We start from the raw sequence: 27,665 nt of genomic DNA on the forward strand, positions 1-27,665 counted from the left end.
GGTACAAAACTTTAATGCAGAAGACCCCACCGTCGGTGGAGGTTTTGAAGCTGCCGCTCAACCGGCCAGCCGTGTGATAATTTTACTATCCTTCATATTAAGCCACTCGCACTTAGATTTAAAAATATAAAAAAATGTACATTCTCTTTATTTTTTAAGAAAATAAAAGAAACGAAAAAAAAACAATGTGTTTCAGAGATCTTTTAAATAACATTTCTTAGCTTTTTTTTAATTTTTTTTTAAAATTTCATTAAAAAAAAACTAACGTTGGTCTATAAAATTAAAATATCGTCATCCGGGGTTGTACTGTGGAGGAATCCAACAACTTAACCCAATCAATTATTATTAATAGTTTTGCACTTTAAAATCTACACTTTTTGTGCTGTTTATTCTCCATCCATTCTTCAAGAAAACTGAATTGACATAGAAGGATTGAATTGCCACTGATTGTAATAAAAAGCCCACCGACCAAAGTAGAAATGAAAGACGAAGAATCCCAAAAGTCCCAGACAACAACAACAACAACGACCAGTGGTGGTAGAAACACATGTTCAGCTGCAAGCTTCATGAGTATCAAGAAATATGGCCAAGGTTTCGAGGAACTCTTTGGCAGAGGCAAATACAAGTTTTGGGCATTGGCTGCTATTGTTTTGCTTGCATTTTGGTCCATGTTTACTGGCTCAGTCACTCTGAAAATCTCCCCTGTTGATGTTAAGCTCTCCTCACGTGATTTGGATAGTTCCGCCCATTCCGATCTCGATGTTCTGGTACACTTCTTGTTGTTTGATTGTGCATTTGTGTTACTGTTTTAAGGTTTGATTTTTTCTTTACTATATGGGCCTGTTTTTCTTCTGTCTTTTGGCATTATGTTCAAGTGTATGTAGTATGTAAAATATACATGTATACTTTAGATCTGAATAATTAATTGTCTTTGCCATTGAGAGGAAGCATGTCTTTTGGTAGTACTTTAATTTTAGACATTATGAGTAGTTGATTGAAGGCTAAAATTTGATCCATTGGCTAGTTGAACTGCCTCTAGAATTTCGACGAAATGGGGCATAATAAGTTTAAGATCAAAATACAGTTGCTGACTAATGGTCGCACATTTATTTTGTTCCAGTGTTTACAACCTTTAAAAACAAGTGATTATATATATGCGAACACGCCATAAGAATTTTCGTGGATTTGTGCAATTACTCCAAACAGTCGGGGTCAAGTAACAATCTTGGTTCGTGTTTTGGGGATTCATAGGATGTGGAAGAAAGGGAAAAGATGGTGAAAGAAATGTGGAATGCATACAAGTACAGCAGTATCATTAAGCTGCCAAGCTTCTTTCGGGACGCATTTGGGGCAGCTTACCAGGACTTGACCAGTGAGGTATCCAGTGTGCGGGATGCTGCACTTTTGGAGATTGCCAAGATGTCATTCACGTCCACGGATTTCTACGAGACGTCTCCGGTTCAATCTACTACTTAGGTAGCTAATTTCTTCATCGACTCCTTATATATATCCTTTGCAGAATTTTGGGTTCAAAAAACTTTATGTCAAGTGATAAATATGAGAGGAGAGTCCGGTCTCGAAGTATATTAGCCTATTTCATGAAAAGGTCTCTTAAACTTATAACTCTCCTTGCTTTGTTCTGGATTGAGGAGGAAGCAGAAGCAAGAATGCATATGGAGAAGAGAAGAAACTATGCATATATGATATATTTACTACAAAAAATTGCGTTTTTTCTATGTTAGCTCGCGTCTTTTGTGTCTTCGTTGCAGCGTAATCCACGAGATGTATTCTGTGTTGCATCGCTAGTTTTCATACCACATAAAAAGTGTCACTCAGTTCTTGTAATCAAATCATCTGTTTACTTGTGAAAACAGTAGTTTTTGCTCTTCCTTTCGCAGCATACTTCAGTATTTTTGCAGTTTGAAATCCAAAACAACAAATCTATATATATGATATATATTGATTATTATAAAGGTCGACTAATCAAACCAAAATTTATAGGTTCCATATGAATTTCAGTTGAGACACATGCATTCTAGATCATGTAACGCCCAATTTTTAATGGTTGAATTGCACTGGATCCAATATAAACACAGCTCACGTTTACTTCCCTTCTCTTTTACTGAGACTGCGCCAACTTATGGTTGTGAGATTTTGTAACGTTGTTGCGTAAAATACTCTTATGATATTTCCATTTTGAAAAATGTTAAATGTACATCATGTAGTTTACATTTTAGCTTACACCTACTTCCAATTTCACTCATTAAATACAATTAAAATTACCCACGATAAGAAATAAATATTTCGTTGATCAAGTAAAGTTTTATAATTAATAAGGTAAGATGTAAATCAAGATGTACACTAAGGTGTACATCTAGCATTACTTTTTTATTTTTGGCTATATCATTTGGGTGATGCTACATGTACACGGAGGATTACACGTTGTGTTACAAATTACACTTGAAATCACCAAATTATCCATTCATTTTATTTGGAAATAAGTATGTACGTGTGTAAGCACATAACGACGCTCTTTATAAATATCATCTTGTTATTCAAAGAGAGCACTTTGGAGTAAAACTTAGCTCGCCGATACGCATGGATTGCGTGAAATTTTTTTAAGATTCGATTATTTATTGAGCCGAAGTTTCTTTCTCGTTTGTTCTTCACATGTTTTATTTTTATTTTTTGAAATTAATAGAAAATTCTGCATTGAATAAGATGTGGGTTTCCCTCTAATTTTATGGCGAAAAGGAATTAGAGGTGAACAAGGGTTTCTGATTTGTGGATTTTATTTTTTATTTTTTTTAAAGCAGAGGCTATGGAAGTTCAAAGCAATGTTTATAAAATCGGACCGGTTGGTTCGATCGCGAACCGGTCACGGATTCGATCCGAAATAATTCTATAGACTGTTTCCGGTTAAATTGCTTGGAACCGATCAAACCCAATCAAAAACCGGTGGACCGACCTTGAACCGGTTAACCGGTTCAAACTCTGTTCGATCAATCCTCCTAATATTTTTTTTAAAAAAATATATAAATGTAATTATTTTTATTTCTCATAAAAAATTATATTTCCCATACTTAAAATTTAAAACTTTTATTTTTGGTTACATATACATAATCATTTGGTTTTAAAATTTTTAAAAATAGTATTTAGTAGTATTGGAGCTGATTTCAAAAAAAAAAATAGTATTGGAGCTTATTTTGATTTATTTTTTGCTTATGAAGTATATAATAATTATATTTCATATTTTGATCATATATATATATATATATATTGTTTAGATTTTAAAATGTGGTATATATATATATATTATATGAAAAAATTATTTTTTTGGTTCTGTAGGTTTGTCACTTTGCGATTTTGGTCCTCTATACTTTCAGATTTTACTTTTAGTCCGCTATTTTTATTTTTTTTTTGGAAATTTTAGTCCTTTTTCCGATGTGGCGCTGATGTGGCACCAATGCAGCGCTGATATGGAACTGACGTGCATAATGTCACGTAAGCATTTTCGAAAAAAAAGACTGAAATTTCCAAATCGAAACATGCAAGACTAAAACTGAAATATAAAAACATAGAGGACCGAAATCGTAAAGTGACAAACATATAGAACCAAAATTGCAGTTTTTACTTATTATATACATATTTAAATAATACCCCGGGTCCCGGGAGGAGATCAACTCAGGCCATCTATAACTCTCACCCATATTCTCGAAAGGTCGGCCGGTCGGCAAAGCTCCCTTCCCATCAATCCCAGGTCGGCCAAGTTGTAAGGTCGACAGGTTGGCAGAGCTCCCTCGCCATCAGTCCCAGGTCGGCCAGGATGTTAGGTCGGGAGAGCTCCCTTGCCATCAATCCCATGTCGGCCAAGATGTTAGGTCGACAGAGATCCCTTGTCATAAATCTCAGGTCGGCAGGTCGACAGAGCTCCCTTGCCATTAATCTTAGGCCGGTCAAGATTTTAGGTCAGCTATACAATATCACATCTCTTCAAAGATTCGACCTTCTATCTTTAGGGAATATTTGGACGAGATCTCAGCCAAGATTCTCGGGATTACAGTCCCAATCTTCTCGGGTTCTATTTATGGAAGGACGACACTGAATCCCGAGGTCTCTCCTATAAATATCAGGTTTGATTTTATTGTTTGGGATTCCAATTATCTCAAGTGTGCCACACCACTCACTATATTTCGTTGTCCTAGCATCTGACTTGAGCGTTAGAGAGGATATGTTGGAACACCTTTCGGCCCTTCTTAACACTCTTGATGTTGGTTGCAGGGTCAAACAGGTCGGACTAGCTCTCTTAGCTCGGCTAGAAAGATCGCATTATTGAGCATCATGATTAAAATTTTTAAATTTAAAACATATCAATTACTATTATATTATTATTTATACAATATTCTGGTCAAATCGTTCGATGGAATCGGTCGTATCGATTGAACCATTTTTTAATGATTTATCGTTTTGATTACCAATCCGATTATGAAAACATCGGTTCGAAGCATGGTGATCAAGGCATATCCCCCAATGTGATTACCTGTTCTTTTTGTTTTACAACATTGTTGTTTAACGGGTAGTCGTTTCTTTTGATTACGTTATCAAAACTTTTGTGTTTCTTTTTTTTTTTTTTCTCTTTACTAGGTATATTTTAAAAAAATATAGTTTATTGATGATGTCATGGTTCGTCGTCATAGTTGCAGAGGGTTGGCACCGATCGTTTTCAGAATGATGCTAAATTTTTTTTTGGAAAATAAGTTTTTTGGTCTATTAACTTGTTCATATTTTGGTTTTGGTCCATTAACTTTTTCGATGTGGGTTTTGATACACTAACTTTGCATTTTCAGTGTTATTTGGTTCAACTGCATACGTGTCAACTTCTGATTGGTCCAAAATGATGACGTGGACCAATCAAAAGCTGACACGTATGCAGTTGGATCAAAAAATACTGAAAATGCAAAGTTAGTGTATCAAAACCCATATCGGAAAAATTAATGGTCCAAAACCCAAAGGGAGTAAAGTTACTGGACTAAAAAACTTATTTTTTCCTTTTTTTTTTTTTTACGTAATATCGCCGATTTCTCGCCTTTCGCGGAATGGAACAACCATAACAGCCGATGCCGATGTTTTTTTAAAAATATAGATTTTACAAAATTTTTATTTTTGCCACATTAAATATTTTTATGATCCTTTTAAGAAATCGAAAAATTCCTTTAATTTTTTGAATTTTCAATAATTTTTTATTTATATTTAAAATAATTCCGCTCCGCGGTCTTGCTATTTTTTATTTTTTATTTGGAATATCTCCGATTTCTCAGCCGTCGTGGAACGGAATGACCACCATAGCTGATGCTGACGTTTTTTTTTTAAAAAAAATTACAATTTTTTATTTTTGCCCCATTAAATATTCTGACGATCTTTTGTAAGGAACTGAATAATTCTTTAAATTTTTCGAATTTTTCGTGGATATAAAATATAACATAATACAGACCACACACGATACACAACCCCACAATGTGTTATAAAAATTTAAAACATAATGAAAACATCCATTTATTTTGGATGAGAATGGTCACTCGACTCATTCTCACCTCTCATTTCATATTTTAAAAAAATCTTTTCCATTTTTAGATGAACTAAACTAAGATTAACTTATATAATTATAATATATATAAAAATAATTATATAATTATATTATTATTCAATATTATTTCAAAAATAATAATAATAATTAATTATTATTAGTAAAAAAATATTATTATAATTATATCATATTATTATAAAATAATGATAAAAACTACTATAAAAATATAAATTTAGATTAGTTAAACTATATTATGATAATTTTGTAATAATTAATACATCATCAACAATAATGATAATAATAAAAAAGCGTATGATAATTTTATAATAATAATTATTATTTTTATAAGGGAAAATTGCTTTTTTGGTCCTGTATGTTTGTCACTTTGCGATTTTGGTCCTTTATATTTTCAGATTGCAGTTTTAGTCCGCTATCTTTATTTTTTTGGCAATTTTAGTCCTTTTTTCGATGTGGCGCTGACGTGGCACCAATTCAATGCTGATGTGGAGCTGACGTGTACAGTGCCACGTCAGCATTTTCGAAGAAAAAGGACCGAAATTGCCAAAAATCGAAACATACAGGACTAAAACTGAAATGTGAAAACATAAAGGACCAAAATTGCAAAGTGACAAACATACAGGACTAAATTTGCAATTTTCCCTTTTTATAATTATAAAAATATAAATTTAGATTATTTAAAATATATAATTAGAATTTTATAATAGTTAATACATTATCAATAATAATGATAATAATAAAAAGCTTATTAAAGTTATAATCAAGATATATAGATAACGATAATATCAATTTATGACAATTAATATATAAAAATTCACGACGCTCTTACTTAAAAATTATAAATTTTTTTAAAATTTTTATATTTATTTAATATTTTAGAGAGTAACTAGAACTAATATAGAAGTAACACAAAACTCGAAATCATGACCGAAATTAAATGAATAGATATAATAGAGTAATAGACACATGTAATTTTATGTCCAGGGGACATCGGATTCAAATTCGAATTCCAAAAATTCAATCGAAAAATTTCACATTTAGTTATGTATTTATTGTTGACGTGGCAAATCATGAGACATTAGATTTATCATTGGGTAATACTCATATGTTAGGTTAAACTCTACCATTTGTTTGTATATATAACGAGAATATAAATTGACCAACTTCATGACAAAAAATTATGTCAGTTACGAGGCCAGAGAACAATTTTTTTAAAAATAAATATGAAAAAATAGAAAATCAAGAAAATATATATCTACTTTCTATTTTTTGCCACGTTGTCGGTCAATTTATGTTCTCGCTCTGTTAATTTGTATTTTTTTATTTTAGTTATTTTTATTGAAGGTAATGATGTGACATCGAAAAATAATATTATGCAATTGGAATTTATTAGCCACTCATATATATATATATATATATTATAATTGTCAACTAATCAAACCAAATTTTATAGGTTCCTTATGAATTTCACTTGAAACCCATGCCATTTTAGATCATGTAACGCTCAATTTTTAATGCGTGAAATACATTGGATCAAAAAAAAAGTGCAGTTTACATTTATTTCCCTTCTCTTTTACTGGCTCGGCGCCAACTTATGGTTGTCAGATTTGTAACATTGTTGTGTTATGTACTCTAATGATAATTTTTTTTATTTTTGGCACTATCCTTTATCTACGTTCCAATGTTTTCGACCTCTCGGGGTTTCGGTTTTGATTTGGAAAAATATTGGTTAAATTGGTTTTTTTCAGTATTTTTTTACTTAAAAATTTTGGTTAACCGATATATTTTTAATAATATTAATAATTCTGCGGGCCTAAATACTATTTATAATGTCCATTATGCACTGTGAGTTGTGACTCGTGAGCTATGCATATGCTTACATTGTATTTGGTAACTAATAAATCACCTCTTGTAGTCTCTACTTTCGGGCCTATGGCTCTATTTTTAATTTAGTTTTTGTTTTTGTTTTTTTTATAAATGGTTTCATTTTAATATTGGATTATAAAGAAATTTGGTTCGGTGATGTTTATATGAAAAAAATCATTTGGTTTAGTATTGAAAAGTGGGTTTGGTTGAGACTTGAGACTTGAGACCGGATTTATAGCTCATGTGTCTGTCGATTTAGGGAGACTCGAAAAGTTGGAGTCCTTCCTCTTTTGTAATTTTGTAATTATTTTTATTTTTTTAGTTAAAATCAAATACACTCACCTTAACTTTTTATCCATATATCCATAGAGAAGCGTGAAACTGTCACATCAGCTTTTGATTCTCAGAAGTTAAAGGAAATTGTTTTTTTTTTTTTTAGTGAAATACTCATTGTTTACATTCTAGAGTCCCAAAATACAATATGGATAATAACCACGAAAAGAAAACAGACATTTGGTTTCAAAATATCGACCAAGAACAATCCAACGTAAATTTTGCTAAACTATCAGCTGCTCTATTGTTTTGCGCCTCATGTATTTAATTCCAAATTTTCAACCATCATGTAATCCAACAATAATTCTTAAAATATAATATATACTTATTTTCATAAAATATAATGAAATTAAAACTCAAACATCATATGCTAAACAACTAAAACCATCCCAATAACAATTAAAACTGAACTAGTCGAGTTATAAAAGCTATTATATTAGTCCTAAAATTCAAACATTGAAAACAAAAAATTAACGACTGAGGCTCCCAACTTCAATTAAAAGAAATGAGAACCCAAAATTAGAGATGTCAAAACGGGCCAGCGGGGGATTAGCCCACAACACGTCGCAACCCACCATTAGGTGGGGCGGATCGGGCCGGCCCACCTTTTAGATGGGTTGAGAAAACACCAACCCAACCCACCTATTTTAAGTGGCGGGGCATGCCGACCCAACAGGCCTAAGTGTAATTTGGCGGATTTTGGCGGGCCAACCGGCAACCCACCCCAACCATTCATTAGACGGGGCGGGGCGGGGCGGGGCGGCCCACCTCTAGGCGGGTTGGTAAAATGACAACCCAACCCACCTATTTTGTATGGCGGGACGGGCCTAACTCATTTTGACACCTCTACCCAAAATCACATGTAACGATAAGGCGAAATTATTGCCATTCAAATCCATGTTTTCAAAACCAGATCGGACCGACCGGTTCAACCGGTTCGACCGGGAACCGGTCACTGGTCCGGTCCGGATTGCTCCTAAAAACCATTGTCACGGTCAGAACCGGTTAAAATCGGTCAAGAACCGGTCGAACAGGTTTCGAACCGATTAAAAAATCGGCCCAAAACCGGTCAAGAAACGGTTCAACCGATTTTCCCATTTTTTTTATTTTTTTTAAAAAAATATATTTTTAAATTTAAAACCTTAATTTAACATTTTAATATATATACAACATTATTTGAAATTTTGTACGTCATAAAAAATATTATTGTAATAATATTAGATTTTTTTAATTAATTAATTAATTTTTAAAAAATATATAACTAAAAGTAATATTTTGAATATATTTATATGGTTATTTAGTTTTCAAATTATGATAAATCTATATATTTTTCTATTTATATACATCTTTTAGGTTTAAAATTTTAAAATATATTATATTATATAAATGGTTTTTCGGTCCGACCGTCCGGTTAAAACGGGTTAAAACGGTCCGACCGGTTTAACCGTTTTTTTAAAGTAAACCGGTTTAATCATCGGTCCGGTTATGAAAACGTTGATTCAAATATGAAATCAATTTGAATAATGAAAAATGGCGGGAATCCTCGGCGCCGTATGCAGGAGAAATCTAAAAATCTCCCTCCTTTGAATCCCCTCCACATCTCTGAAACCATTTAGGATTTGCCATTTCGCAGAATCTGTGTTCTTGCACCGGGAAAAACAACAATGGCGGAAACCCAAAATCAATGGCCGAAGATCCCAAAACTACAACATGACTTCTCCTGGGACGAGCCAATCCCAGAAATCACTTCGTTTTTCAGGGTACAGAAGCTCTCCGAGAGAGCTATTTTCCCTTCACGAGCTTCCTTCCTCTCTGCTGGCTACGATCTCTCCAGGTATCAGTTACCGTCTGGTCTTTTTTCTCCTTTCCATTGTTTCATGCTAATGCATGATTAATTTCTACGTTTCCTATTACAGTTCTGCAGACATTACTGTTCCTGCCAGAAGCCAAGCCGTGATCCCTACAGATCTAAGCATCGCTGTTTCTCAAGGAACTTATGCTCAAATTGGTAAGATTCCACCTCTGTTATTTCAATGCATCTCCTATAAATCAGTTCATGGGACCTTCTTCATCAATGGGTTGATTCCATTTTACTTGATTTGCGTAGCTCCGCGACCGGGTTTAACTTGGAACCGTTGGATCGAAGTGGGATCAGGGGTGTTTGGTGCAGATTACAAAGGGCCAGTTTGGGTGATATTGATAAACCATTCGGATGTGGATTTTGAAGTGAAGATGGGCTACAAGATTGCGCAGCTGATTATTCAGAAAATCATGTATCCTGAGGTGAGTGAGGTTGATTATCTTGATTCAACTACGGGATCAACAGGCTTTTTAATGCTCTGTTTTTCATGTTTCCGGTCGATTATTATGCTGTAATGTGTGATCAGTTTATGATGCCACCTCCTCAAATGTTTTCACCTCCACCACCGTCGATCATTCCGCCGAGTGTGAGACAATCTGGATTCGACAGGGAGCCCATTGCCCCAGTTTCAAAGCTACACTCTCAATTTCCACCACATTTGACGGAACCCGTGTTAGAAAATATTAACCTCGAAGATAACGAAGAGGACGACGAAAAATTGAATGTTCTTTCTAACAAAGTTAAGGTAACATGGACAATGGAGGAGGAAAAATGTCTTGCAAAAGCTTGTGTCACTGTTGCCAATGATCCAAAAGTTGGTAGTGCACAAAAGAGCAAACATTTTTGGCAAATTACCACCGTCTATTACAATGAAAATCGGCCTGTGGGTACATCTCCAAGGGAATGGACGTCATTTAAAGCACATTATTATCACATTATGTTTGATGTTCGCAAATTTTCAGGATGGTACGATAATTTATTCCAGAATCGAGTTCGTGGGGAAAGTGACGCTGATGTATTAGCAGACACACATGATAGGTGGAAAAAGGAACACAAGAATAAAGTGTTCAAGTACGAACACGTGTGGAAGATCATAACCGAGTCTACGAAATCAGCTTCTCAATCACATGGTTGCCATATTGATAAGAAAGCAAAAACTTCTGAGTCAAGGACACAAGCTTTTTCAATCAATCTTGATACTGATACCGATTCTGAAAGTTCACATCCAATCGAACAACTAAAGGTGGAAAGAAAAATCGAAGCCGAAGTCACAGAAGACGAGATAGTAAACGAAAAATGGGAACAAATGCAACAATATCGAATGGAAAAACTGATGTGGAAGGAAGCTGAGATAAAACAAAAAGAAATCGAGTTAAAACAAAGAGATTATGATTTTCTTATGAAAGATACTAGAGATATGACGAAGATTCAACTTCATTGGCATATGAAGATAGTTGAACAAATTGCAAAGAGACGCGATCTGAAGTAGTTGTGTTTGGATATGCTATGTATGAGATTTGTGGAAAATATGTTTATTATTAATTATGTAGTATTTTATTTTTATTTGACTGTATTTTTTTTTTCTTTAACGTTGTACCTTTTATTTTTATATTAATCATCAAATTGTTATTTTCGTAAACAAAACTACATATTAAGTGAAACTTATAAATATAGATTGTTATTAACTATTAATTATTAAATTTAAATGTATTATTCATTTATTAAATTAAACTAATAAATCATTAATAAATTAATTTAGATGACTATCACAAAGAGTATATAAATGATAAAATAAATTTAAGTATATCATATCTAACATTAATGGTTTGATATTATTATACAATTAACTCAAGCAAAAAAGTTGCTCGCTTCAAATGGAAAAAAATGCAACAAAGCCGGGTAAGAAAGCAACTGAGTGAATATCGAGATGATAATAAGTTAATTATAAATAAATGTAATTTTTTAATTCATATTTATCTTAAATAATATAAACATAAAATAGAATTATATTTTTAATTAGTTATTAAGCAAACTAACTAATAAGATTATCAGATTGTTTATGAAAATAATATATTTTCAATAATAATTAACATATATGATAAATTTTTTGAAGAAATATAGACCACACTGCAACTCCAATATAACATAATGTTGTGTTAATGATGAAACATATATAACTTGCAAGATTAATGATCTATTCTCATCACGGATTCTTACGATCATCGTTAGTCCAAACATGTGAAGTGTATGCTTGACTACATATAAGGATATATAATGTATGCATATAATAACAAAGTAATACATGTCTATTTCTATAATATTCATTGTTTCAACTCTCAAATTTCAAACCATTATCGTACCGTATTCTTCAAGACAATCTAAACGAAACCCGACAAATCGGGCAGTTTAGCCTCATCAACAGCCAAGGATCAATACATTGAGCATGAAACTTGTGGTGACAAGCCGGCAGGATTCTGCAAATTTCCCCGCGCCGAAGATTTTCCAAGCAAATGGCGCAGATGGTGCAAGTTTCTGCGTCTTTGTGGTATAAACAGCTTATTTCTTGCAATTCCTCCACGGAAATATGGGTGTAGGGGCTGTGATTGACTTGCAAATATTCTTCGAACCTCGTGTCTTCTTCAGTAGTTCGAGTGATGAAATCGATGATTAAATAGCAACATATTACATATACTATGATGATCATTGTGATGCAAATGAAAGAAAGAGGGGGTGGCATGATTAATTCTCGCAACGAAGGAACCATGATGTTGATTCTTGAGGAGTGTTTTGCTTAGCTTGGAAACTCGAAATCTAGAGTGGGAGTAGTGTTTCCTTTACGTAATAACGAATTAAAATTGGTTCTTACGTACGTTATGGACGAAGTTGGTCCTTTTTATCAAGTTTTGTCTCGAAATAAGTAAGACTCATTTATGATCAGCATAATATATTTTGTTCTGCTAATTTAATCCAAAAATTGTATTAACTCTTGGTCTTGTAATATTGTTATTTTGCGATTTTGATAATCTATATTATCGAATTTCGGTTTAGTCCTATAATCTTTTTATTTTTTAGTAATTTTTTTTTTTGGGAATGTTGGTGTGACAGTGATATTATACACGAAGACAGATAAGTGACAATCTGCTACAAAAAAAAAACTTAAATTGAAATTTGAAAACATAGATAACCAAATCGTAACAAATCAAACATATATATAAAAAAAAAAGGTAATTTTCACAATTTAATGTCCTTCGTATAACAAATATCTACTGGAGTGTATATCACCAAATAAATTGCCTAGATGGAACCCATTAAATTTTTTTTTAATGATTTTTTTTTTTTTGAAAAAAAAAACAAAAACCTAGAAGTCCCTCGTTGCTAAAGAGGTTGACTTTATCGCCAATTACGACCATTGCAATCAATCATCACATGTTCATTGTTCTGATGTTTGTTTCTTACAATATTAGACAAGGCGTGAAAACTTGAAATGGTTTACAAAAAAATGAAAAGGCATAATTGAAATAAGTTTCCGTCGAGTGGTTTTTTAAATAAAAAATATTTAAAAGTAGAGTTGATTGCTAAAATCACCTTTTGGTTCTAGCCATTAAGATTTTAGATTCAATTGGAAAAAAAAACTCAAAAAATGGATTTTCCCCTAAGTTTTTGTGATAGTTAGGAATATAATTAGAGTAGTGAAAACGAACTAGCAGCAGAAGTCGGCCAGCTTTTTAAAAAGGTTTATGAAAATATCAATCCAACCTACGTATTTTAAGCGATGAGACGGCGGTTTTATGTATAATTTGGTGGTATAGTTGGGCTAAAAAATTATAACCCAACCCATTTGGAGTTAAGTGTCAAAATGGGCCCCACAGGGATCTGTTGTGAAATGTTAAATTTTGAAAGAAAATGGAAAAAAGGCCCATTTGGAGTTACGTGTCAAAATGGGCCCCGCAGTGGAATGTTGTGAAATGTTAAATTTTGAAAGAAATGTAAAAAGGTTCCATTGCCGGGAATCGAACCCGGGTCTCCTGGGTGAAAGCCAGATATCCTAACCGCTGGACGACAATGGATTAGCTAATGAGTTGCAAATTTTTATATATTGTAATAATATATATCCCTAATAATCCATAAAATAGTAAAAATAATATCCAAAAGACCATTGTATTGTGTTTATTATTTTATTTTGGACATAGCATTTGTATCAGCTTACTTGCTCAAAAATTTTCCTAACCTTGTGCAAATAAATATAGGTGTAAACGTGAACATTCAATAATATTTGTTAAAATATTGTAAATATCAAAATTATATTTATCTTAATTCGATAAAATCATCTTTTAAATTAATTTTTATTATAATTAAACGGTTGTAAAATTGATTCTAAACAATTTATAAGCTTAATTCTGAAACACATAACGTAGCTGATGACTTATGGTCTACCTGTCACCGAATGCCAAATTTGGGACAAAATTTAGGATTAGAGACAACATCAATTATTCATTTATAATCAACACGAATCAAAATCCTTTTTATTAAAATAACAATAAATTTCAAAATAATAGTCAATTTTAAGTTGTTTAAAATATCTTTTCCTCCTAGTTATCATAATAAAACGATGGTTAGAATGCTCTGAAATAATCAATAAACTCAACATACAATTTTTAACCTAAAAATTAAGTGAAAATACAACAAATTTGCATGAAATAATTATTGTTTAATTATAATTACTCAATAAACTCTCCAATTACTTGATTCAAATATTTCAAATTAAAAACCATTTAGATCCAAACTAATCCCACAAATAAGGAGTCGACTAGGTCAACAATTGTTTTTTACATAATTTGTAGCTGCTCCTCTATGATTCTTGAAATGCCCAAGAACCTAATTTAATAGAGAAACATTACACCTAAGTCTAAAAACACTAAATAAATAAAACATACATCTTCCTAACTTTACATAAAAGTTGAGTGGAGATGATGAGATTCCTCCTCCACACACATCCCATTTTTCACACATATACATATTCTCTTGTGCATGATGCCACCAACTCATCACAGATTCACTTTTATTTTTAAGGTACGAGAATTCATTCCTCCATCTTTAGGTGCTTCCACCAGGATAAGTGCACTTATTGTAACCTACACAAACCATTCAAAGAATCAAACTTTATGCACATTGATCTATAACAACTTGGAAAACATTATGGTGCAACCGGTTTAGAGGGCCTTCGATTGCATTTTTCAGAGTGAAAGGACTCGTTATATGTGGTGGCTGAGACAGAAAAAGAATAAAGGGGGAAGAGAGGTGATTTTTCATCTATATATATTATATGGGAAGAACATATGAATGTAACTTGTATAGGTAATCACAATAGAGAGGGAGGAGGGCGACTGCCTCTATCAGAATTCGTCTCCCTTTATCATTGACTATAGGGTGTTAAGGCCTTGAGCTCATGAGATATGAGGTGTTCAACACCTACTATATCTGATCAGCTCTAGGTCGTCAAGATATAGTTGGGCTCGAATTGAGTAGGCTCAACTTACTTTAAACTCTGTGTCGTAATTCACTGTGGTTCTTGAGTGAAGTAACTATGCTAACAGCGTTCCGTTTCTGTTTATTGAACAATTTAGGTTGAGTCGGAAACGATACTTACTCGGGTTTGTAGAAGTGAGGGTGGCACTCTGTGTGAAGTCGCAGTTCCATGGATTTCTGCCCGACTTTTGATAAAGAAGATTCATAGCATAAGTTGCATGAGAAAGCAGTGTAATTGGCTCAAAACAAGCACCTCCAGGCTGTATCGGACTACAATCAATCCTTTGTCCACAAGCATAATCCAAGTTCGACTGCAACTGTGCATCTGGAATGCCTGCCTTTGGCACGCACCAAGCATCGTTTGTGGGCTTCGGTGAAGGAGTCACCGCCACCGGAGTTTTTGGTGTTGATGGAGTCTTCAAAAGAAAAATGATCGACTTGTTTCAGTTATAGATGCAGACCAAATGCACGTATTGGGGGGACAAAACAAAAATATCAAACATTTAAGCAGAACACATTCCAAGCCTATGAACTGCACCTAAAAATTGTACAAGTACATTACAAAAAATTAAAGAGATGGTGCAACTACCAAGTTGGCCCCATATATGTAAATAGATGAGCTAAAATTCAACCTCTTAAGTACTCGAATCCCTCATTTATGCACGATCTCTTTTCAAGAAGACTAACAACTAATATGAGAAAACAGAGTGTAGTTGCACATACTAGTGAATTAATGCTTCAAATAAATAAACTTAAAAGTGTTGTAACCTGGCTAGTTTTCGACAGTCCAACATCATAAGTCATGCTCAAATCAGGCTTAAAAAGACCGAACGATCTCTCAGAACTCGGTCCCGGCTTCTGGTTCTCATCATAGAGTGCAAAAAGATAGGTATCGACAGATATTCCGGGCATCAACGGAGTCCCGACCAATGATCTTAAATGTTGGATTAAATTGCCATTGTAAGCTTTGGCATTCTCAAGACTGGGACCAACTTCATTGCTATCTCCATGGTAAGGCCATCCGGTTTCTGCGACCACGATTTCGACACCCTTGAATCCCATAGAATTCAATGCAGATCTTATGGCATCCACCTACAATTACAAATACAACACATTCATAACTCAGCTAAGCTAATGTAGATAATAAATACAGGAGCAGACAAAAAACTCCAACTAGCTAACCTGAGCATCAAACATGTTAGTGTACTTGATCTTGCTCCCTGAATCAACGCGGCCGGAATTCGGCTGGAACAAGCAGAAAGCGAGCGTTTCCGGCCGCGGATCGCTTCGGTACGCGAAATACGGGTACGGGTTAATGGCGAAAGGGGAGCTAGTAGCAGCATTAAACTCCAGCAACCCCTTCAACAAATCCTGTATGCTGGGGTCGAAGTTCCCAGATGAAGGAGGATCCGATTGTCTCAGCACAGCCATGGAATGGACAGTGGAAACCTTGATCTTCCCACCCAAATTCGCAGAATCGAGTGCATTCTGGAGATTCTGCATCGCCGGAAGCAGCTGCTGCATCAGATTCCGGTCGTTGTACGACATCACTTCGTTGCCAACGTGGATGAACATGATATTGCTGGCTGGGTGGAAGGGAAGAACATTAACGTTGATCCAGTTTTTCGCGGAGTTGGGATCGGAAGCCATAGCCGGGATGTCGGAGTTGGAAACTCCGAGCATGATCCCCATTCCTGTGCCGGCTAATGCCTTTATGACTGCCGGGTCGGAGCCGTATAAACGGACTTTTCCGATGGAAGTTGACTGAAGGAGCTTCGCAGTCGCCGCCGGTGGGGGGAGGTTGTCGGCTACTTGGCCGTAGTTCACGCCGATGAATGACTGTGCTTCTGGCAACCGAAATAAACAGAGAAAAAAGTATATCAAAAAATATAATCTTGAAAAATTAGTTCAATGAAATTGGTTTCTTGGAAACTTACTGGAAAGTTGAGTAAAACTCAACAAGTGGAGGAAGAAGAAGAGGGGAATAGTCGGCATAGCTGAATTGTTAGTGAAATTTCTTGTGTAATTTGATCACAGCGATAAGGAATTATAGAAGGAAAAAGGAGAGTGTGTGCAGAGGAAACCACGACGTGGGGGCTGCCCCGATTCTATTTGAACGACACGCTACACATATATAATGAATAAGAAAGAACATAAGATATGATTTAAAAATGAAGTAAATATAAAGAACGTTTTTTTTTCCCTAATTTTTTTGGGTTTGGAAAAGTTAAGATTTGATGGACACTGTTAAAAACTATTATATTAAATTATTTTTTACTTATTAAAAGCAAGGTTCTAAAAATCATGAAGTGCGTCGAAGCGTGAAAGTCAAGCTTTTCAAGCTTAAGCGAGCTTAGAACGAGAGTTTAATCGTGAAAAAACGTTTTTATTTTTTATTATAATTTTAATTATTTTAAAACAAACATTAAATAAAATGTTATATTAACCATAAATATATAATTTAATAGATAATTTAAGTTCTAAAATATAAATATACATATTTATAAAAATGTTTTCATTTTAAAAAATAAATGAAATCTTTCGTTTTAAAAAGTGGTCCCTAAATCGAGCTTAAGCATATAAAGCTTAAGCGAAATTAAGCGTCGTTTAAGTGAGCTTTTTAGAACACTGATTAAAAGTAATATGTTTTGTTTTTCATGATTGTTCTCAATTCTAAAAATATTAAAAAAATATTTGTCAATTATTCTCCAAAAATTATACTTCAATGAAGAATATTTTTTTAGAAATATTTTACAAAAATCTTGTCTAAAAATATAATTTAATTTTTCAAATTATAAACCACCAAAAATGTTTTTAAATTAATTGTCTAAATGAATCAAAAGTTTTTATTGTAGTGGTAGTTCAATAGCTCATTCTATGCTACAAGCATACAACAAGAATGCTACTCCCAATATAAATTTATATATATATAAGATTTTTGTGTGTAACTCCTAAATTCAAAAAAACAAAACAAAAAAAAAAAAAAAATGATACACGAAACATTGTTTGTTTCGAATTCAGATGTCCACGCTAATGTTTTATTATTTTTTTAAAAAATGTCTAGAAGTGCTAATTTATTAAATTAAATAAATAAATAAATAAAAGAGCTCAAAATATAACATAAATTGATTCTCACTATCAGTTATCTTTGAAACCGTAACGTATATTGAAAGATATACTGAGTTTTAGATTTCTTGTAACTCAGTCAATATTTGTTTTGCCTTTCTTTAAAAAGTTTCCTTTGCATGATTATATTTATTTCACTAACTAAAGATTTGTGTTTCCATGATTTATAGGATCTATCGTATATAGGAAAACAAAGATATTTAGAGATTTACAAAAAGTGGAAGAAGATTTAGAGAAAGATTTATTTTGCAAAGCAGCAAAAATATATGCAATTGGGAGGAAAGAGATTTGTAAGGTTTTACGGCAGAAATAACAGGAGTGAACGTGACTTCTAGCAAAGAAGGATTGATTGAAGAGTATCAAGACTGCTCAAATTGCTTATTCTTTGTCTCGTTCTTTTACTTTGATTTACGAATACTCTTTAAATTTGTCATTCAATCAAGAATTTAATTTAGAGTATTGGTAGTTTTTCTCAAAGTGTTGAGATTTTTATTTTGATAAGATTACTAGGATTGATTTGTGTAATCGAATATTATTTTGTCCTAGTAATAATTTTTCCATGAGGCATCGCACAAGTCCATGGACTTGTGCACAATAATTGTTGTGTTATTATTTTCGATAAGTATCCAAGATTATTTAGTTTATAATTTTTTAATAACCTGCGAAGATAAATTCTTACAAGTGGCGTCAGAGACTTCTCTTGATACACTAAGAGTGATCCTGTTCTTTTTATCTTTTTAGGGAATTTCATGGATTCTGCTTCAAGTAACTCGCTTTTCAAACCACCAGTGCTAGATGGATCGAATTATGCTATGTGGAAATCCAGAATTCGTTACACAATAAAAGCCTTAGATGAAAGAACATGGCAAAGCATTCTAAACGGATGGACTCCTCCAAAGACGCTTGGACCTGAAGGCGATTATATTCTCAAACCCGAAACAACTTGGTCGACTGAAGAAATCTCGATTTCGAGTTATAATGCAAAAGCTTTGAATGCAATCTTTTCTATTGTTGACATGAGAATGTATGGAATCATTGCTGATTGCACAGTGGCGAAAAATGCATGGGAGGCTCTCCAAGAACATTGTGAGGGATCGAAAAGTGTGAAACGGACAAAGATCACGTTGCTAAACTCAAAATTTGAAAATCTCATAATGGATGAAACTGAAACAATTGCAGAGTATGATCACCGTCTTCGTCAGTTTGCCACTGAAGCTTACTATCTTGGAGCTTCTATCGCAAATGAAGCTCTTATGAATAAAGTACTTCGGTCTTTGGCAGAAAAATTCAATGGAAAAATTTGGGCTTTGAAGGAAGTCAAAGACACATCTAAGATGAAACTAACTGATCTTATCAGCACTCTTAAAATTTTTGAGTTAAACTCCAGCACTCAAAAGAAGGACAAAGGGAAATCCATTGCACTTCAAGTGTCAAATGAATCCTACGATGATGCAGTAAATCTTACGCAAGAATTTTCCAAATTAGATCTTGGTGATGAGTCCATATCTTTACTCACCAAGAAGTTCAACACGTACTTGAAGAAGATGAAAGAAAATCAGGATGCCGGGCAAAGACAAAAGCAACTTGCTCTTCCATCTCCTGTGAAGAATCAAATTCAATCTTCTGTGCAAGACAAGTAAGTGTCTAAGTTCAAGAGCTATCCCAGAAACATCAAATCCATCAAATGTCATGAATGCACTCGGTTTGGACACTATGCAAATGAGTGCCTCACAAGATTAAAGAAGGGACTGACTGCTTCACTAAGTGATGACGAAGATGAGGAAGAACAAAAAGAATTCATTGCATGAACATCAGTCGTAAAAGTACATCTTCAAATTAATCCTCACGAAGTGTCCACTGGGAAAGCAATTTCAGAACTTTGTTACAAGACTGCAAATCTGAAGTTTCTGTGTCTAAATGCTGTTCAAGATACACAGAAAAAGGATGAAGCAACACCTACTGAGGAAAATGTTCACTCTATGTATCAAGAACTTTATGAAGATTAGATGAAAAGAAATCAAGCAAACAACGTTCTGACTAAAGAAAATGTGGAGTTGAAAAGTGCCCTGACCAAACTTGAAGTTCTTCTTACAAAAAAGGACATGGAACTTTGCACTGTAAAGGATGAATTGGAAAAAGCCAATCAAACTTTGACAAAATACAATTCCAGTTCAAACAAACTCTTAGAATTATTGAAGACTGGAAAAAGTGATACAGCTGGATTGGGCTTCAAAGGAAGTACATTTGAAGTTGGTGAATCCTCGCACACAATTCCGAGTCCTACAGTATTTGTGAAAGAGAGTAACTCTTCATCATCTCTCAAAGAAGGACCTCCTGTTCCAATTTCTCCAAAGCAGATATTTACTCAGAATCAGAAAGGTAATAAACCCATCTTTATCTGTCATTATTGTCATAAACCAGGACACATAAGGCCTTATTGCTTCAAACTGAAGAAGGACTTTATAAAGTGGTCTGGTGACTCGATGTTGTTCAGTAATGTGCCCAACATCACTTCTCACAACAATACCAGAATAAAACACTCTGTTAAGAAAGTTTGGATGCCTAAGGTGAAGCCTAAATGTTTTGTAATTTATACTTCACTAAAAACTGATTTTGCAGGAGCTTGGTATTTTGACAGTGGCAGTTCTCGCCACATGATAGGGTCAAGAGATTATCTCACAAATTATGAGAATAAGGAAGGAGGTTTTGTAACCTATGGAGGAGGAGCGAAGGGCAGAATTGTTGGCAAAGGAACTTTGAAAGTGGATGGAATTCCACAACTTCACAATGTTCTTCATGTAGAAGGATTAAATGCTAATTTAATTAGTATTAGTCAATTGTGTGATGATAAATTGCTTGTGAAATTTGATAAGAACTCTTGTGAAGTTTTTAATAGTGCAAATGTTTGTGTGATGGCAGGAACTCGATCGTCAGATAATTGTTATCAGCTAGTCGACAATTCTGTTTGTAAGTCCTCAAAGAAAAATGATCTAGATATTTGGCACCAGAAACTTGGTCATGCAAATTTCAACATACTCAAGAAGCTAAGTAAGTATGAATCTGTAAGAGGTATGCCTGATCTTACCTCTGGAATTCCTTTTGTTTGTGGATCATGTCAAAAAGGAAAACAAACACGAGCTGCGCATCCAGTGATAGAACATCATGGAACAACTCGTTGTTTGGAATTGTTACATATGGATCTTATGGGTCCTATGGAAGTTGAGAGTATTGGTGGTAAGCGTTATTCTTTTGTAATTGTGGATGATTTTTCAAGATTTGCTTGGATAAGATTCATACGTGAAAAATCTGATACTTTTGATTAATTTAATTCTTTACTCAGGAAAGTGACAAATTTGCATAATCTGGCAGTAAGTCGAATTAGAACAGATCATGGTAAAGAGTTTGAAAATTCAAGGTTTGCAAATTTGTGTGACAGGAAAGGAATCTCTCAAGAATTCTCAGCACCAAAGACTCCTCAACAAAATGGGGTGGCCGAACGTAAGAATAGAACTCTGCAGGAAATGGCTTGGGTTATGCTAAGCTCAAAGAATATGGCCAAACGTTTCTGGGCCGAAGCTCTCAACACAGCTTGCCATATCTCAAATAGAGTGTACTTCAAAAGTGGTTTAAGTGTAACAACCTATGAAATTCTCATGGGGAGAAAGCCTAATCTTAAATATTTTCATGTCTTTGGTTGTGTGTGTTACGTCTTGAATGATAGAGATCACTTGACTAAATTTGATTCGAAAAGTGATAAGTACATGTTCTTAGGATATGCAAAAAATAGTAGAGCTTATAGACTGTATAACCTGAAAACAAGAGCTATTATGGAATCGGTTAACGTTGTTTTTGATGATCTTGCAGATTTCAAGGAAAAAACAGCAGAAGATGATTTTCAAACATTGCTGGAAGATGTATCACGTTCTCCTGCTGAGAATGTTGGTACAGATGATGTTACCAACATTGAAAACAGAACATCCGAATCTCCAGTGATTGAATCTGATGAAGAACAACTATCTGATTCTGTATTTATTGGAAAAGAAGTTCCGAGGAAGATTCAGAAAGATCATCTAATGTCACAGGTAATTGGTGAAGTGCAGCATGACAGAATAACCTGCAACAAAGAGCGAGTAGACTATAGAAAGTTAAGTGGATTACTGTGTAACTCGTCTGACTTCACTCAGGTAAGATACTCAAGCTTCGTATCTAAAATTGAACCTAAAAACATACATGAAGCCTTGAAAGATGAGTTTTGGATAAATACTATGCATGAAGAGCTAGAGCAATTTGTTAGAAATGATGTTTGGTCCCTCGTTCCTACTCCTGATCATGGAAATGTAATTGGTATAAAATGAGTTTTTTAAGAATAAAACTGATGAATCAGAAAACATAACTAGAAATAAAGCTCGTTTGGTCGCACAAGGGTACACTCAGGTAGAAGTGATAGATTTTGATGAAACATTTGCTCCTGTGGCTCGCATAGAATCTGTCAGAATGTTACTTGCTATTGTTTTTTATATGGGTCTGAAATTATATCAAATGGATGTAAAAAGTACTTTTCTTAATGGTGTTTAGCTTGAAGAGGTTTATGTCAAACAGCCTAAGGGTTTTGAAGATCCTAATCATCTAGATCATGTGTACAAGCTGAAAAAGGCTCTTTATGGACTTAAGCAAGCACCTCGTGCTTGGTATGGAAGGTTGACAGGATACTTGCTAAGTATTGGCTTCAAAAGAGGTGAAGTAGATAAGATATTTTTTATTCAAAAGCAGCAAGGTAATATTGTCATCTGTCAAATTTATGTTGATGACATACTCTTTTGTGCATCCTCTCAATTGCTGGTAAATCATTTTGTTGAATGCATGTCATCTACATTTGAAATGAGTATGGTTGGAGAAATGAATTATTTTCTTGGCTTGCAAGTTAGACAGATGGAGGATGGTATTTTCTTGAGTCAAGCCAAATATACCAAAAATCTTATTAAGAAATTCTGTGGAGAGCATTCAAAACATATGAAAACGCTAATGAGTTCAAGTGAGAAACTGGGTAAGGATGTTGCGGCTACAGGTGGTGACAACACCCTGTATCGTAGCATCATAGGAAGTCTTCTGTATCTTACTGCCAGCCAGCCTGATATAATGTTTAATGTATGCTTGTGTGCTAGATACCAATCTGATCCTAAAATTTCTCATCTTAATGTTGTGAAGAGAATTTTGAAGTATGTGGCTGAAACTGTTGATTTGGGAAGTTGGTATTCTAAGGAGACTAACAATAACTTGGTTGGTTTTAGTGATGCTGATTGGGCAGGAGACTTAGATGATAGAAAAAGTACAACAGAGGGATGTTTTTATTTGGGTAACAATTTAGTTTCCTGGTATAGCAAGAAACAAAATTGTGTTTCTCTTTCAACTGCTGAATCTGAATATATGGCAGTAGGAAGTTGTTGTTCTCAACTATTATGGATGAATCAAATGATTGAGGACTATGATCTTAAGAGTGAAACTCCAATTGTATATTGTAATAATTCAAGTGCAATCGATATTTCTAAAAATCCTGTTCAACACTCTCGTACTAAGCATATTGATATTCGGCATCATTTTATACGTGATTTGGTTGAAAAAAATTTGATTCATATGGAATTCATTGGCACTAACAATCAGCTAGCCGACATATTCACAAAGACATTGGATTTTGAGAGATTTTCTACCCTTCGAAAGTCTCTTGGTTTATGTTCTCTATAATTTCTTTCTCATGTTTCATTTGGATGTTGTCAACAGTGTTTGGACAACATCTTGCTTGCATTTTGTTTTCTTGTTGCATTTATCTCATTCACTGTTACGTGCTCTGTTTGCTCTGGTTTGACCTTAGGCTGGATACTGTGTAGTGTTTCTGGCTAAATTTTTTTTTTTTCACACTAAGCCGTGTAAATCGCTCACTCAAGTCACCAAGTAGTTGAGGAATGTTCATGTATCCCATGATCATGTTTCATGTAAAAAGTGATTTTGATAAAATTCTCTGTGAGCTAATTTGTTATGTGAAAACACAATTGTTTATCACATTCATTTTTTTTGAAAAAAATGGAAAAAGCTTCCTGAGGGAGTCCAATGTAGACCGTTCACTCAGTGTGCAGGCTACCACTTCAAAGTCAATAATAATCTGGTTCGGCAACAAATAGTATGAAAACTCGTCTAAATTTTTGAAATACTACACTGATCTTAGTCGATGACATCAGATGCTCACATCACCGCCGTAATCATCTTGCTTGCATTATTATTATTTTTTGCATTCTTAATTCTTTTCATTCTTTTTTTTTTTGGCTTCCTTTCGTCTTGCATCTGCATTACCTTGTTGAACATGGAGGCTAGCAAAGTTGTTTGGTGTTTTTGGATTTTATATAATTGAAATTGATTCACCAAATCTGTTTCTAAATTTTTACAGAGAGTGATTTAATTTTAATCTATTATTGATTGCACTCGATTCTCACCTTATATAATATGTTTCCTTAGTTGGGTATTTTTCTGAAAAAAATTGAATTACCTTAATTACCCTATCTAACGACACTTTTCTTGTGTCTTTCAAATCAGATTAGGGTTTTGTTCTTTCTCCTTATCTCTCTCTCTCCCAAGTTATCGTCTTCTTCCTCTTTCTGTCCGCTTTCTGTGTGTGGTTCTTTCAATGGCAAACTCACATTTTGATTCTCTTGATATTAGGTCCGAGATGGGTGTCTCGAAAGATGACATTTCCCCTGCTTCCTCATCATTTGTACCTTCATTTTCGCTTACTGAAGTGACCATGACGATTGTCCCTATTATGGAACCACCGGTTCCCCTTGAAGAAATTGCTCCGGGCGAACCTGGTAATGAAATAGATGTTGAAAATCCTCCCGATTTTAAGTTGCTCAACCGCCTCCATCCTTGCCCACCGATTCGTTGCCGATCAAAGTGTCTGGCTGGGTTCAACCTCCGCCACCTGATTTTCTTCTCGTGTCTCGTGGTTTTTTGAAGGCCCGTATCAAGTTTGCTGAGTCTCAGATTTTGCATGCTCAAATGCTCATTGCTCATTATGAAGACCAGATATCTGAATATAACCTTCTGTTAGACGTGTCTACTTCTGATCAAAAAGGGGGAGTTGATAGTGGAGTTGATGGGGACACTGTGCTGCCACATGTGGATGTAGCTGGACCATCAGGCACTGCGTCTACAGATAATGAAGGAGATGCTTAGTTTTAAGAGTTTTGACAGTCTTTTTTGAATGTTTTTTTTGCTGACTGTCTATTGCTAATTTTTGAGTGAATTCTAAACTCCTTTCTTTTGTTGCTTGGTTTTTGGCTAAGAATATGGTTATTGATAAATAATGTTGTTAGATTTATGTTGTTGACATTTCCTTTCGTGACATTATTGTTTAAATACCTATGCTTGATTCAGGGGGAGCTCTGAGCTTTCATGTCATGAACTCAGGGGGAGTAGTTGGAAGTGTTGGAAGTGTTTTGATTAGAAAGACAAAAAGGGGGAGTTTGAAAGATATACTGAGTTTTAGATTTTTTGTAACTCAGTCAATATTTGTTTTGTCTTTCTTTAAAAAGTTTCCTTTGCATGATTATATTTATTTCACTAACTAAATATTTGTGTTTCCATGATTTACAAGATCTATCGTATATACGGAAACAAAGATATTTAGAGATTTACAAAAAGTGGAAAGAAGATTTAGAGAAAGATTTATTTTGCAAAGCAGCAAGAATATATGCAATTGGGAGGAAAGAGATTTGTAAGGTTCTACGGCAGAAACAACAGGAGTAAACGTGACTTCTAGCAAAGGAGGATTGATTAAAGAGTATCAAGACTGCTCAAATTGCTTATTCTTTGTCTCGTTCTTTTACTTTGATTTACGAATACTCTTTAAAGTTGTCATTCAATCAATAATTGAATTTAGAGTATTGGTAGTTTTTTTCAAAGTGTTGAGATTTTTATTTTGATATGATTACTAGGATTGGTTTGTGTAATCGAATATTATTTTGTCCTAGTAATAATTTTGCCATGAGGCATCGCACAAGTCCATGGACTTGTGCACAATAATTGTTATGTTATTATTTTCGATAAGTATCCAAGATTATTTAGTTTTGAATTTTTTAATAACCTGCAAAGATAAATTCTTACATATATCTTACATCATCAGTTATGGTTTCAGTATAAATAGCTCCAAGGCTTACGAGAGAATTCTTCAAGCATTTATTTGGCTGTATTATGTCTATATAAATGTCATCCGATTGACGAAAACAACTTCCGTTGACCGTAATAATAGCCGTTGTAGTCATGTACATTTGAATGGCGGGGTCTAGGTTTGCATTCTGTATGATTTTTTAGTGCTAAGAAAAAAAAGCTCTCTTCAATCATTATACATCTTGGGTTCAGTTGTTACTATAAAAAAAGCTCGGGCTAATTGCATTCACACACCCTGTGAAAAGTTTAAAAGACATAAAACCCCATAAGAAATATTAATAGGCTAATGCATCCCTCAGTTTTTTAAAATGTAGCACATTTCACCCCTATGTTATACAAACTCATGCACATTTATATCCTCTCATAGGGGTTTTTATGCTAATTTTTTTAAAACATAGGATTTAACATGCTATTAATTTTACAAATGGTGTTTTATGCCTTTTAGATTTTTCACAGGGAGTGTGAATGCAATTAGCCCAAAAAAGCTATCTTCAATCATTGATGTTTTAGCAAAAATAAAAAGACTTAGTATCAAGTTCAAAACTTGTTTAAAAATCCTTCTTCCCAAATATTTCTCTTTTAAAAAAACTTTCATTAATCGACTTTTGATTCACAAATATGTGTGTATAATGTATAGATAGAAAGTGTTTTTTTTAATTATATATATTTTAACCATATATATGTCTATTAAGAGAATATAATTAAATCTAACATCGGAATATAAATATGCTCCCATCTTCTCCATCATATGTGAGAATAAATTATATTATAAAAAGAATATTATTATATCATGAAAAAAGTGTTACGTGCTGGCGAAAAAGGTCCATATAAAATGAACTGATTCTTATGTATTAAGAAAACATAGCCAAAAAGGGCTGCTTCTCGTGGAATATTAGTAGAATTTTTGGTTGCTTGGTGAATTATGGCATAAAAGGAGGACCAACTTTTGGTGGTTGGGCACCACTACCACTTTAATTCCACACCAAGCAATCCATTTATTTCAAACAAGTTAGCAGATCGAATTTTGGCTCTCGCATTACATCAATCAAACGCAATAAATTAACTCCAGCCCAAAAATCACTTATAACTTGACAATTTGAGATATTTGTATGGGGGCAACGTCCATCTCACATATTC

At 33.9% G+C, this 27,665-nt stretch overlaps 4 protein-coding genes and 1 non-coding gene across 5 annotated transcripts; 3 read left to right on the forward strand and 2 right to left on the reverse strand.

Annotated features, from left to right (window-relative positions):
- Positions 1–298: 298 nt before the first annotated feature.
- Positions 299–1,866, forward strand: LOC140876110 (uncharacterized). Its single transcript, XM_073279979.1, has 3 exons — positions 299–767; positions 1,252–1,476; positions 1,660–1,866. Exons 1-2 carry the CDS (start codon positions 480–482, stop codon positions 1,474–1,476), a joined length of 513 nt encoding a protein of 170 aa, XP_073136080.1. The 5' UTR covers positions 299–479; the 3' UTR covers positions 1,660–1,866.
- A 7,599-nt stretch (positions 1,867–9,465) lies between these two features.
- LOC140865874 (uncharacterized) lies at positions 9,466–11,151 on the forward strand. The gene is made up of 4 exons (XM_073270706.1): positions 9,466–9,635; positions 9,718–9,809; positions 9,909–10,084; positions 10,189–11,151. Exons 1-4 carry the CDS (start codon positions 9,466–9,468, stop codon positions 11,149–11,151), a joined length of 1,401 nt encoding a protein of 466 aa, XP_073126807.1.
- Positions 11,152–13,657: 2,506 nt separating this feature from the next.
- TRNAE-UUC (transfer RNA glutamic acid (anticodon UUC)) lies at positions 13,658–13,729 on the reverse strand. Its single transcript has one exon. It is a non-coding gene; the product is annotated as a tRNA-Glu (tRNA).
- Positions 13,730–14,400: 671 nt separating this feature from the next.
- On the reverse strand, positions 14,401–17,294 carry LOC140891557 (glucan endo-1,3-beta-glucosidase 7). The gene is made up of 5 exons (XM_073300113.1): positions 17,126–17,294; positions 16,371–17,035; positions 15,957–16,280; positions 15,310–15,604; positions 14,401–14,794 (listed from the first exon to the last, which is right to left on the reverse strand). Exons 1-5 carry the CDS (start codon positions 17,181–17,183, stop codon positions 14,757–14,759), a joined length of 1,380 nt encoding a protein of 459 aa, XP_073156214.1. The 5' UTR covers positions 17,184–17,294; the 3' UTR covers positions 14,401–14,756.
- Positions 17,295–19,063: 1,769 nt separating this feature from the next.
- Positions 19,064–19,954, forward strand: LOC140865885 (uncharacterized). Its single transcript, XM_073270716.1, has one exon. The coding sequence runs from the start codon at positions 19,064–19,066 to the stop codon at positions 19,952–19,954; it is 891 nt and encodes a 296-aa protein (XP_073126817.1).
- The last annotated feature ends 7,711 nt before the right edge of the window (positions 19,955–27,665 follow it).

Source organism: Henckelia pumila, chromosome 1 (genome assembly GCF_033568475.1).
Source record: "Henckelia pumila isolate YLH828 chromosome 1, ASM3356847v2, whole genome shotgun sequence".
NCBI classification, from domain to species: domain Eukaryota; kingdom Viridiplantae; phylum Streptophyta; class Magnoliopsida; order Lamiales; family Gesneriaceae; genus Henckelia; species Henckelia pumila.